Below are 13082 nucleotides of genomic sequence, written 5' to 3'. Positions count from 1 at the left end.
CGTTGTCAGGCAAGGGGGAGCGAGCGCGAGGCGGGGGAGGCGCCCTCCGCGGCGGCAGGAGGAGGATGGTTGTGGGGGCGGGCGGCGGCAGTAGCCGCTGGCAGCAGCCGGGAGAAGCCCCGCTGGTGACTGGCTGGCGGGACACGCAGCTCTGAGGAGGCGGAGGGTGCCTGAGCCGAGCCGCGGGGCGGGCGCCTGCGAAGGGGGGAGAGACTGCGGCGGCGGGAGGGGACCGGCACACACGCACTCACACACACACACACACACACGAACGCGCACGCACGCAGAGACGGATGACAGCGGCGGCCGCGGCTGTTGCGATGTGAGGCGGGCTGCGCGGGGGGACGCGGAGGCTCCGCGGAGAGGAGAGGCAGCCCGCACATCCCCGGCGGCGGGAGGGGCGGCCGGGGCGGGGCCGGCCGGGCCCGGGGAGAGCCGTGCGCCTCGGCGGGCAGGGCGCGGGGCGGCCGCGGGCGGCGCGTCTGGGACCGGCGGCGTTGGTGGGCTGACCGGGTCGTGTTTGCTTGGCTCCAGTCTCCCACCCCGAGGGCCCCGATGAGGAGCGCCCCTGCGCTGTCGGACTGACGCTTCGCCGCCCTGCCCGCGGACGAGGAGCGCTGCCCCGCGGCGGAGAACGCGGCGCCCCTGCTCGTGGGCCGCCCCTGCACCGCCCACCCCGGCGGGGGCTCGTCTGCCGCCTGCGGGGCAGGCGGCGCGGCGCGGCGGGCGGCGGTGACGGCGCGGCGGCGGCGAGGCCGGGGGAGCGCCGCCGCCGAAGACCATGAGGAAATTTAACATCAGGAAGGTGCTGGACGGCCTGACGGCGGTCTCCTCCGTCGCCTCGGCGTCGTCCGCCGCGCAGCAGCAGCAGGCGGGGAACCGGGAGACCGAAATCCAGGAGACGCTCCAGTCCGAGCACTTCCAGCTCTGCAAGGTGAATGAGTGCTGCAGCCCCGAGCCGGCTGGCGGCCGAGGAGGGGGGCGCACCGCCGCGGTGGGCTCTGCGGACTTTGCTTTTCGGTACCCACCTCGCTGAGCCTGCCCGCTGCTCCTGTTTACTTGTTTGGATTTATTATTTTGGGGGGGGGAGGGGTGACGGGAAGGAAGCGGTGGGTGTAGGTGTACAGGTCATGTTGGATTTCCGTAGTCATCTTTCCTGGAGAGTTTCGGGGTTTGTCGTCTTCCAGGCTCTTTCATGTGTGTAATATTGACCGCGTTCATGAAGGCTTCATGGAAAGAGGGATGGATGGGGGAAGGAGTGATACCTAGCTGTAGTGCACATCTGATTATCGCGGCATTTGAGTAGAAGCCTCTGCTAATGGGCTCGAAGGACAGGGGGTCTGTCGCTCTGCATTATTTGGAAGTTCATTTGTCCTGTTCCTTCGCGTCTGAAACAGGAGGCTGTAGACGTTTGTGGTGGTTTCACTGCAATGTGTTGCCAAGTTGCCGATGCTGCTGTTGCAAATGTTCTCCAGAGACAAAGTTCCTGTTTTTTATTTGCTTGTGTGTGATACAATAATGGCAGTTTGTGTCTGCACACTTCAGAAAATGATGCAGTGAATTAATCCACCAGCTGTACCAAGAGGAATAAAATGGGTATTGATATTCAAATCAGTTTTTTATCTTTACAATGCACCCGTGGCCTAGCTTGATATGGATGAGCTTGTTTGTGGTTTCTCTTCCTTGTTTTATCTAGTATTGCAGGCGTTTCTGCCACTTTGCAAGTTGTTCACGAAGGACATGGAGAAGAGCAGAGCTGTTACCCGTTAGATTTTATTCACTGTGAAATACTGAGACTTGTGGGGTATGCCTGTAACTTCAGTGAAGTAAAAGAAGTATATCAAAAGTTCGCTATGCATTTATGAGGTCCTAAAATAACTGTCTTTTAAAGTAAGGGTTTTGAAATGGAAAAGCTGGCATTTGTGTGGCTTATGTTGTGTATGTGTATGGAAATAAGAGTAGGTTACATTTTTATTATGTTCTCGATTCTAATTAATTGCAGCCTGAGAAGTGTAATGGAGTTATTGCTTGGTCAACTACCAAATTGGTCTTGGCTAACCAAAAAGCTAAGTGTGCCAGTAACTTCTTATTGAGAAAGAATGCCATGGTTGAGCGGGTTTTTGCTTTGTTTGGCAGGGTGGTTTTTGGTTTTGTCTATTTTGGGGACTATTTTTTCTCTCTGGGGAAAGCAAAGGGTGAAAGATTGATTCTGTGGAGCTTAGGTTGTTTTTCTTTCTTAACGTGCTGAGAGAGGTTGCACTGTCATGTGGGGCCTGTTTGATTGAAATTGAAATGATTCTCAGAAAAGCAGGTCTAGTAATTTGTAATAGTTCTAATGACAAGTCTGGCTTTGTTGCCAGACTTACTAGGAACATGTCAGATTTTAGTAGTTTAGTGCCTTTGTTAAAGCTGAAAATAAGATTACTCAGAGAATGAAGTAGATGAAAAAATAAAATGCTGAGTTGATACAGTCTTTGTGTAGAAGAAATGTAAGATTCAAATTAAGTTTCAGTAAGTATGACTGTCACTTGATGGCCAAGGATGAATGAGTAAATATGACTAAAATATTTTATAATTGTTTCATGTAAGACAGTTGATTTTTTTCAGTCTGTTGTTAAAATGCTTTGTGGTTCCTTTCTTTATCGTGATTAACACTGAATCCTGTTCCCTAACATACAGTATTGATTCTGTTTATTTTTGTTCTGCTGCTTGACCCATCATTACTGCGATGTTCTGACCTGTTAGACTGTACGCCATGGTTTCCCCTATCAACCTTCAGCCTTGGCATTTGATCCGGTTCAGAAAATACTGGCCATTGGGACTCAGACTGGAGCACTAAGGCTGTATCCTTTTATATTCTGAAGCGGATTTAGTGCACTTCATGCAAGTGATGTTTTGATTCAGCTGCTGGAACCATTCAGAAGTCTGGTGGGACACAAGGTAGGCAGGAGGGGAGAAAAAAGCTCTATTTTCTGTTTGTGGGTGGCCTGGCTGTTCTGGTTGTTCTTTGTGTCAGTTCAAGTTCTGTTAATGATGTGAGGTATGGCTGCTCAGTCCCCATTATCTCAAGTTAATATATACATTTTCTAGAGGATTACTAGTGTGCTGACAGTTTAGAGCAGCTGACTGCAAATCTGAAGAGAGATCTGGGCTGAGTTCTGTTTCATTCTGCTGTGTCTTCTGGGATCGGAAAATTCCATGCTGCTTGGTGGGTTTATTTGGTGTGGAGTGTTTTGTTTGTGTGATGTGGGGGGTTTTTGTCTTTATCTTGACATAAGATTTGTAATAGTCTAGTTACCTGTTACTATGTCTGTGTTGCCAAAAGATGGTTTCAAGTAGGGACACTAAAGGGTGCAGGAATTCTATCTCACTAATAGTTTCTAAGTGACTGAGATAAGCAGAAGGAATTTGTGGAATAAAGCACCAGTAACCCTGCTTCTTTTTGTTCACTAAAAAGTGTACTACCCATATGTTCATAGCCATATGGTACAATAGCCATATGGTACTATCCAAGCCATGTAACAACATGTGTTTAAACTCTTATTTTTAAAATAAGATACCCTCTAGATTCTTTAATCCACACTGCCATTGCCCAAACCTTACTTTTCAGCAGAAGATAATGAATTGAATTCTGTTGTCCTGAAATTGCCTGAACTCTGACCTTTTTGGGGAAGGCTTAGGCCATCTTGCTAGGAAAATTGACTTAAGCCTTTTTAAACTGTAGGCAAATATTATCTTTTCCTTTGTTACTTATATTAGTTTGCAAGTAGACCTTTTTTTGTTTCCTTCTGTAATATCACTACTCTGTCTGTCAAGTTAATTACCTTAAGAGGGTCATCTTTTACAAGCTGAAAAATCAGAACTTCAGTGTCAAATCTGAGGCTTTAAGAAGAGACTGAAATGAAGTAGCTTGTATATCTATAATGATATCTATTATGAACTCCCAGGATCTCTTAATGCAAAGTATGAGTAACAGTAATGACTGTGTAGTGCTCTTAATGCTGTATTTGAAATTACCCTTAACTCCATAAATTTTGGTTTTAAAAAGGTGATAAAGTTGATTTAAATGAAGAATAAAATGTGGGTGGGTGGTGCTGTTAACTACTCTCATATTGGTAGGAAAGATGAGAAAACAGAGACCTAAGAGTAAGGATTTGGGCTGGAGGAAAGGGGGAGATCAAAATGTGCCTGTTTAGAGCTTACTCACCTGTAATTTTGGGCACCATGATGTTGCAGTTTGGGTAATGATGACTTGATAAAACTTGTTTACTGCCATTCACCCCTGACTAAACCTGTGAATTCTGGGAGTGTGAATTGCTTTCTAAATAATTGAGATAAGTGTTGGAAGATTGTGAGGGAAGAAACGGTTACTGAGAGGAAGCAGTAACATTGACAGAAAATGTATTTCCTAAGGGAGGAAGTTTCATATAGAGGCTGAAATGTTGGTACTCCCCGACTTGAAGAAAATGAGTATTCTTCTCAGTACCTTGATACAGATCTTGATTCTCAGAAGAGCTGGTTAAAAGCCCTCAACCTCAGCTGGTCTGTTTGCCCTGTAACCCAGCAACCCTCCAGAAGCTGCATTTCCTGTGATTACTTGGGATGGAGAAGTGCGGGCAGAACAGATAGACTCAGACACGTTCCCAATGTGAAACCAGCCTCTTGCTTTCTGCCTAGTGAAACCTGCTTGAAAAGCACTCTTTGAGAAAGAGGGAAACTTGCAAGAAGTGCTTATTTCATTCTATTGCTCAAAGATAAAAACACAACCGAAAAGTGCTTCTTGACCTACAGGGTGCTTTACCCGTTAAGGTTTTTACAAACAACAAATTATGTGCAAGCATTCATTAAAGTGGGAGCCACTTACTCTTTAGAGCTGCAAAAATGGTTTTAATTGAAATGAGATGTGGACTAGAAAGAGTGAGAGTCAGTAAAGAGGTGTTCATTGAGAAGTAAATCTGAGAAGTGGGAGAAAAGTCAATCCTCATTTTCTTCTGCATTTATGTTGTGAGCGTATAGAAGTAAAGCAAGAATTATCCTCCTTTCATTGCCTACCAGCAGATGGGAGCTGGGTATTAGTGTTTTCATTGCATCTTCAAGTACAGGTGCATCTTGTCAAGCTTTTACTTCTTTCCTATTGCAAGTAAGTGATCTGAGGAATTGTGAAGCAGGGGTTTTTTTGCATGGTTTTTTGTGTTGTGTGTGTTTTGTTTTTTTTTTTTTTAGAAAGGGTATTAAAGTATTAAAGATAAAATAAGGAATGAGCTAACCGGTTTTAGATTTCATTAATATGTGAAGAAATTAATATTATAGTCCTGATTGGGCTATTTATCAGCTAACCCCTTTACAGAAGAAGTTTTCTGTACATGAGCAGTCTGCAATTCAGGTATTTCAACTTCAAAACCCATATTGATTAGAACAGATTAACATGAACAGGAATTTTCTTAACCACACTCCCATTTCATTCTTTATGAGGATTCTGTAACCACTAGTGAAGGAACAGGGAGAATTTTAATACGCAAATAATAAATGTTGTCTCTGGTACTGATACAGTGACATGTGAAAATAGAACTAAAGCTTTTGCTGAAGACTAAAAATCTGTGGATACAAATATACTGGGAGTTCACTGACTTAGTAAATTTATCAATTAGAGATAAAGACCGAGTAACGTCATCACTATATTGAATTATCTGAATCCACAAAGTAATTGTGAAAATGGAAATACCTAAACTATGGGTGGCATGTTTCACTAATTGTATTTAGAAGCAGAATTACTACTTTGCCTTCCATCATAGGCTTGACGGGTTAAAATCTGAGGAGAGCCTTGTGGAGTTGGTGACTTAGTGTGTCAGAGGCGGGACTTGGCTGTTTCATGTGCAGAAGCAGCAGCTGACTCCAGATGTTGCAATTTTAAGAGGGAGAGAAGTCCATAAAAATATTAGGTAGAGACTGCTTTTAGTATAAAACTTAAAACTTATCAGTCACCAAAGTTACAGTTTGGGATTATTCGCTAGCTTAATTTGAGCAGTGTATCACTTGTATTCCTTTAAAAAAAAAAATCTCAATTCTGTTTCCAGAGTTACTTAGAAATATTTCTAACTGTGATTTAGCTAGGAGACTTAAAAGCAAATATTTCTGAGGCAGACCTATATTGCTCAGGTATTATCCTTAATTAGGGAAGTATTTTGTGCCCTCAATAGAAAGGAACATTTTGAGCAATTAATAAGAAAGACTCTGTTGTATTTTCAGGTATGGACAACATCATGCTTCCTTTACAGTGTATGAGTAAAAGTTACAAAGTGTATAGCTTAGTAGAATACTGACCTTGGAGAGAGGTCAGGTGCTGGACCAACTACTCTTGACTATGGAACAGCTGGCTGATGTGACCTTCTCGCTGACATTGGGGTCTATTGGAAATAGTTCAGCCATTTGGTCCGGTTTTCTGTATTGCAGAGGAAATTGAGTGAGGTAGGCACAAGAGCAGAAGCACAGCACTGAGTGACACAAAGTCTTAAATTTATTTCTCATGTACACCCACACTCATCTGTTCATGCTGATCCTTGGAGTTCACAATGCTGATCAGAGGACAGTCGTTTCAGCTACTTGAGGTGTTTGAGTCTTGGCTGGTGGCTCTTTTGTGTGGCAATTCTGCCTTGGGCTCACCCTTCTGCACAGTCCTGGATGTTTGTGGATGTGTTCCCCACGAGGAGCAATTGTGCTCACTATGGATTTCAAACTGCAATGATCTGTGTAAGTCACTGGTGGCCTCATTTGTCACTGCAGGCCAATATCTTTGACTTTTTCCATACTTAAAGGGATTTAGCTGTTGTTGCTAGAGTAGCTTTCACCTTTTAATCTGTCTCAAATGTTAGATATCAAGTAGTTAAAAGTTCATTTACGCTTTATTCTTTCCTGTGCAGACTCTAACCATTACAGCAGGACATGTAGTCCATAGTCTTTAGGAAGTTTTGTGCATAATTGTCTGTGCCTTTTTTTTCCCAGCAGATATCAAAACCTTCGAATGAATTAAAGTTGAGTATATATACTCAAGGTTTAACTTGCTTGATGGTGTAATTGGGTAGACTTCATGTCATGCCATGACATCCTTACAGTGTTCAGTGTCATAGGCAATGGCTCTACTTCCATACTGTCTATTGTTTTCAGTCTTTTGCTTAAAAGTCCCACCAGAAGATGAATGTGATCTGAACAAGGTAATGTTTAAACTGTAAAGAGATTTGAGAAAGGTGAAATGGACAGATGGATTTGACTATCTTTAGGATGTTGTTTCCTCAGAACTTTAAATTATAATACTAATGGTACAGGGCTCTGGACTTAATAGTTGACTGAGCTTTTTTGTTTGCTTTTGTAGGAGGTAGAATAAGCTTCAAAGCTAAAGCAGAAAAATTGAAAGAATTCTTCTGCTCTCTGCTATTTAACAACTTCATCTTAAACAAGTTTTGTCAGTTTTCTGTGCTTTAATTTCTCAATAGCAAAACTAGGATAGTATATCAAATGAGACATTTTGATTTCCTGCCAACATGAATACAATATCTTTATTGGTGCTTCATGCTTTAAAAATACTCATTTACAGCTTGAAGCTCAGACTCTTTCTTCATAGAGCAAATTCTAAAAAGGAAGACCATTTCCACTAGAAATTCTCGAGAATAAAGGGGAATACCTGTAGAATAAGTGGTGTGCCTTCCACACAGACCAAATTGTGCTTAGGACTCTTTATTCCGAAGCAGAATAGGTTCTTTAATTAAAGTTGGTGGTGTTTTGTTTTTTTGTTTGTGGGTTTTTTGTTTTGTTTTCTTCCCTGCCGCCCACCCCCCCATTGCAAACCCAATTCACAAGAAGGAGAAAAATTAGATTGTTCATCATTCTGCCATTAAGTATCTGAAGATCCCAATCATTCTAAATGTCAGCATCTGTTCACTTCCCCATTATTATCAGCAGTAAAAGATGACTTTTATGTAAGCAAATGGCTGAAGTTTTCATGTATTTGAGGTGTATAAAACTTGCTCTCTGTGACTTCCATTCTATGGCTTTTGTGAGAAGAACTCAAAACTGTTAACTCTTTGATAAAAATAGTTCAAAGCCTGGATGTCTGGCTCCATGCAGTCAGTTTCTGAGGAAGTGCTTATGTTGCAGCATCTGGATTATTTCGCTGTAGATGTACACAAAAAAAATTCAAGCAACTTCATTAATTCTCTGTAGTGCTAACAAAATTCCATTTCAAACTTGTGATTATATCCATTAAAAATACTTTGCCTTTGGATCATTCAGACTGTGGAAGGCAGTCTGGCAGTCTGACTGTTGGGTTTTTTTTCCCCTCTCACAGAAACACCAGCTTGAGATGTTGTGTGTTGTGGTGTTGTGTGTTTGTTTGTTTTTAAGTAGCTCTACACCTGTTCTTTCTCTTGTCCAGAGAAAGGACAGTAGGGCAATGGCTGGAGTTGTGTTTAAAGTATGCAGAGCAAAGACTTCAGTTTTTCAAACCGGACATCTACTGTGAAGTTGACACAGTTTCGAGTGGGAGACTGGACCACATGAATTTGGGAGTATATTTCCAGCTTAAATTATTCTGTGATCCTGTCTATTTGACCGAAGTTGAACTAAACTACTGTTTTGTATATTGGTAGGGGGTTTTTTTGGCACTTGTACACTGGAGAGAATAGTCTCAACCTTTGCTAATGTTCTTCTGGACTTGGAGAAATCTTCCTGTTTTGGGAGGAGTATATCGGTAAAACTACTTAAAATATTGCAGTAGTGTCATGCCAGAGAGACTCTGTGATTATCTGTTAATAAGAAAATGTTTATTGGCTACCTTGCCACCCAGTTCACATGGAGTAGTTTAAACAAAAAAACTACTTTGCTTGAAACATACGTTAATCTTGCCATCTTTGTTTAACACTACCACATTTCTTATCGTATCTTCCAGCACTTGGTTCACATGTGTATCATTAGCTCTCTCATATCCTTTGTTCAATGAAAAACCCTGACCCCCTAAAAGAAGAAAATCAACTACCTTTGGATGTTCTGAAATGAAATAAAGCCAAAATGGTATGATGAGACATGTAACTCTCAAAATGTATGGAATTATAGCAAGTTAGTACTACACAGAGAAAGCTATGGCTTCATAATAAATAAGGTGGTGTATTTTTTAAATCCATGTTTATACTTGTTGGGAGACATGGTGTGCCTGTTTTCACTGAGGCAGAATTAATTTATTTTGTAGTAGCTAGTATGTGGCTGTGATTTGGATTCATGCTGAAAACAGCATTGACAACACAAGGATGTTTTAGTTACTGCTGAGCAGTCCTTGCCCAAAGCCAACACCTTTTCTGCTTCTTACACCATCTCACCAGCTAGTAGGTGGGGGGTGCACAAGAAGGGACCAGAGGGGGCTGGGACAGCTGACCCCAATTGACCGAAGGGATATTCTGTACCATATGACATCATGCTCAGCAATTAAAAACCAGAGGAAGAAAGAAGAGGGAGACATTTAGAGTGGTGTTTACCTTCACAAGTAATGGTTATGTGTGATGGAGCCTGGCTGTCCTGGAGATGGTTGAACATCTGCCTGCCCATGGGAAGTGGTGAATGAGTTGGTTTTTTGTGTGTTGTGTGTTTTTTTTCCTTTGCTTACATGCACAGCTTTTGTTTTACCTATTAAACTGTTTTTATCTCAACCCATAAGTTCTCTTACCCTTCTGATTCCCTCCCCCATCCCACCGGAGGGGAGGGAGCAAGTGACTGTATGGTGCTTAGTTGCTGGCTGAGGTTAGACCATGACAGTCCTTTTTGGCACTCAGTGTGGGGCTCAAAGGGTTTGAGATACTGACAGATTTGATTGGAATGTGCTAGATTGAATCTATAGCTGTTATTGCAGTTTAGCTATTAATTGTCAGGTTTCTGTGCTTGCCATGGGGCGTGCTTGCCTTGCTGTAAATTAGAGTCTAGTGCTCGTTAGTGGCTGCTTTTTGTTTTTGCTGCTTACTGTACTGCTTATCATACTCTGCTGTGCCTGGGAGCATTTTGATAACACCAATGGTGATGTGCCTGGGTGGCAGATGGCCAGAGCATCACTGCTGTTTCTGTGCTGCTGTACTGAACAGGCTGGAACTCCAATATGAACTTGAGTCAAAGGAACTGTGACCTGTGGATGAGTTCACATGGGAGCAGGACACCTCAAAGTGTCTGTGGCTGTGGATAAGCCCTGCCAGAACAGATGTCTCTAAGTGGCTGTGGCTGTGCTGCAGCAGGTGTACCTCTGAAGGGATTGTGGCCCAAGGATAAGTCTGTGCTTCAGAAGGTACAACTCGAATCATCAGTGGCTGTGCATGAGGTAATGCTGGAGCACCTCAAAGTGCGTTGCCATGGATAAGCTCATGACAGAGCAGGGACACCACTGGAGGGACTGCAGCCATGGGTAAGGCCATGTTGGAGCAGGTTTGCTTCTGAAAGGGCTGTGGCTGTGGATAAGGCCATGCTGGAGCGGGTGTATCTCTGAAGGCATTGTGGCCCATATTTAAAGCCACACCGGAGCAGGTGCACCTCAAAGCAACTGTGGCTGTGGATAAGTCACAGCAGGTCTTAGACTTGAAGTGTTATTGCACGTACTGTAGTTCTACTAAACAGCTTTTAGTAGTAATTGCTTTTGTTCAAAAATACCTGAAGTGTAACTGTATTAAGTCTCATACTGTAATTTACAGAAATTAACTTTATGATGGAAACTTTTCTTCCCTGTAAGTATTTTACTGATAGAGTAGAAGCCCATTGAATATTGCCTTGCAGCTTCAAACTTGCTGGGTCATAGTGAGCTTGGGGAAGGAAACATCTTCAGAAAGCATGCAAAATTTGCAAGGTTGCAGGTGTTACTGTAGTACTCACATAGCCTGTTTCCTTGTACCTCCTAGATATTTGTGAAACCCTGAGATGGTATTCATTGTGTGATCTGATGTTGTTAGGATAAAATGCAACGGGAAATGGGACAGCTGGGACCTAGCTTAGGCTTTCAGACTTTTGGTATGGTGCTCAATTCACTAGGCTCTTAATTTGACATTTTACTGGATTTGTTCTTTCTCAGTCACTGTGGAAGGGTTTTTAGAACTGTGGTAGCACTGTTGCAGGAGAAGAAATGAGCAGTTTCAGTAAAGTCATGTCTGGAAAAGTAGAAGCAGCTCATGATTTGGTATGTGATAAAGCTTAAAAGCACAAATCAAGATTGCAAACCCTTCCTATCAAAACTTCCTGTTTGGCAGAAACTTTGTAATTGCATTACATGACTTCTCAGTGTCCAGATCACTGCAGCTTTTTTTTTTTTTTTTCCCCTAAAGCTTTCACAAGGCAAAGTGTCCTTACCCATTACCTTTAAGGTCACTAGAAGTGCCCTCAGTTGTTATTTTTATATATAGTTTCCTATTGCTCTGCTAGAACTGTATGTTTTTGTTTCTAAGTTTAATGGAACAGTAAAACCCCACATTATTTATCAGGGTTCCAATAGCATATCTGGTATTTTTTTAGTTATCTATGTAGAAGCTCAGTGAAAATAGAATAAAACTTGTAAAATATTACATCCTAGATGAAGTTATATGAAACTGGGGGACATGGGTTTTGGGAACAGTTCACTTTGTCCTTAATCTTAGCTAACTGGTAATAGTTTCATGTTTTTAAATAATAGTCCTTAGCAATTTTGAAAGAGTTAATATCATGGTATTTCTTTCTTTCATCTCTTGGGTCTTTTATTTTTCTCTTGCTACTCTTGATGTGGCATATCCTGGAGTGTACCATCAGACTGATCATTGTAATTAAAAAAAAAAAAAAATGCAGATTCTTAATCCTGCCAAACACATCTTGTTAAGTAGACAAGATTCTGCTTTTCCAGAGGTCTAATTCTTTGACATGAAGTCTGTTTAGGTTTTTGCCAGCCTGAAGAAGTTTGTGGTACTTGTGAACCAAAACTGCATATGAGAGCATGTTGCTTACCCACTGCCATTATGCTGTCTTTCAGCAGCTTTTGAAGTTACCTTATTCTGCTGAACTGTAAGTTGAAATCGTGGTATCATAATTGGTACTTGAATGCTGATCAAGCATAGCCTCGCAGGATTCAGCTGGTGATAACTTGGGTGACCTTTTTCATGTCAATGCATCTATCATAGGCGCTTGATAATAATACAGCTTACATGTTTATCAAAGGGAGCGTTAAGTTACTACTTCTGTTGATGTCTAGTGCAAATACAGGTAAAGGTCTAATGATGTAATTTAAATCTTTGGCAGTGATATTTGCATGACTTAATTTAGACACAATTTAAAATAATGAAGGTTTTGGAAATAGCTAAAACTGAAATATTTCAGTAGTTGGGACTGTGGTAGAATAGTATAATTCTTTATTTAGTAGATCTCTAAAATACATAGCAATTCTGTCAGCCTCTGGAGACTCATACTGAATCCCAATTCATCTTGATTTTTACAATGCTTTTGTGAAATTACTTTTTTTTGTGGCTGTCATTTAGCCTGATCTGATATGTTGATGTTTAGTTTAAGACTTTCTGCCACAAATGAGAACCAGTTTCTATTAGGGTTAAAAACTCTTCTTGGTAAGAGGTTCCAAAACTGTTTTTGTCTGAGATCTGTACAACTCAGTGACAGCCTTGGTCTGCGTACTAGTTGTTCTAACTTAATAACTTTCTGCAGAGACTTAGTCTATTTTGAATCCTTAAGCTTTTTTTTTAAAAAAAACCCAAAAAACCCAAAAACCAAAAAACAACACAACCCTGGTTATTGATAGTGCTTGTATTGAGGCAGCTGTATCAGTTGCTGAATTAAGATTGGTTCTAATATTTTATTAGTAAAAAAGATTTCACCGAAGGTCAGAAACAGATCTTCCCTGATCATTCATCTACAGTAGTTCTGATGTCTCATTGGTTTTGTACCTACGGATTTTTCATTTGCCTTTAAGTGTCAAGAATATTGAAATTAGGTGAAACTTGAAATATGTCTGCTAGTAAAGAAAACAAAGTGCAAGATTAAATGTTTTGCAGAATGCTAGGTTATGCTGATTGAGCTAATAAAAATGTGAAACT

The 13082-nt window shown here is 41.7% G+C and overlaps 1 protein-coding gene across 7 annotated transcripts in view; it reads left to right on the top strand.

The window, feature by feature from the left end:
* The first annotated feature begins 693 nt into the window (after nt 1-693).
* Nucleotides 694-13082, top strand: part of STXBP5 (syntaxin binding protein 5) — a 99970-nt gene continuing 87581 nt past the window's right edge. For all 7 annotated transcript variants that reach the window (XM_065631044.1, XM_065631039.1, XM_065631045.1 and 4 more), the window contains exons 1-2: nt 694-934; nt 2746-2843. In XM_065631044.1, the coding sequence (XP_065487116.1) occupies nt 782-934; nt 2746-2843 (251 nt within the window). In that variant the 5' untranslated portion in view covers nt 694-781. The remainder of the gene's footprint in view (nt 935-2745; nt 2844-13082) is intronic.

The sequence above is a fragment of the Caloenas nicobarica genome, chromosome 3 (genome assembly GCF_036013445.1).
Source record: "Caloenas nicobarica isolate bCalNic1 chromosome 3, bCalNic1.hap1, whole genome shotgun sequence".
Classification (NCBI taxonomy): Eukaryota; Metazoa; Chordata; class Aves; order Columbiformes; family Columbidae; genus Caloenas; species Caloenas nicobarica.
The sequence above is the reverse complement of the archived record's forward strand: the minus strand, read 5'-3'. Positions and strand labels throughout refer to the sequence as shown.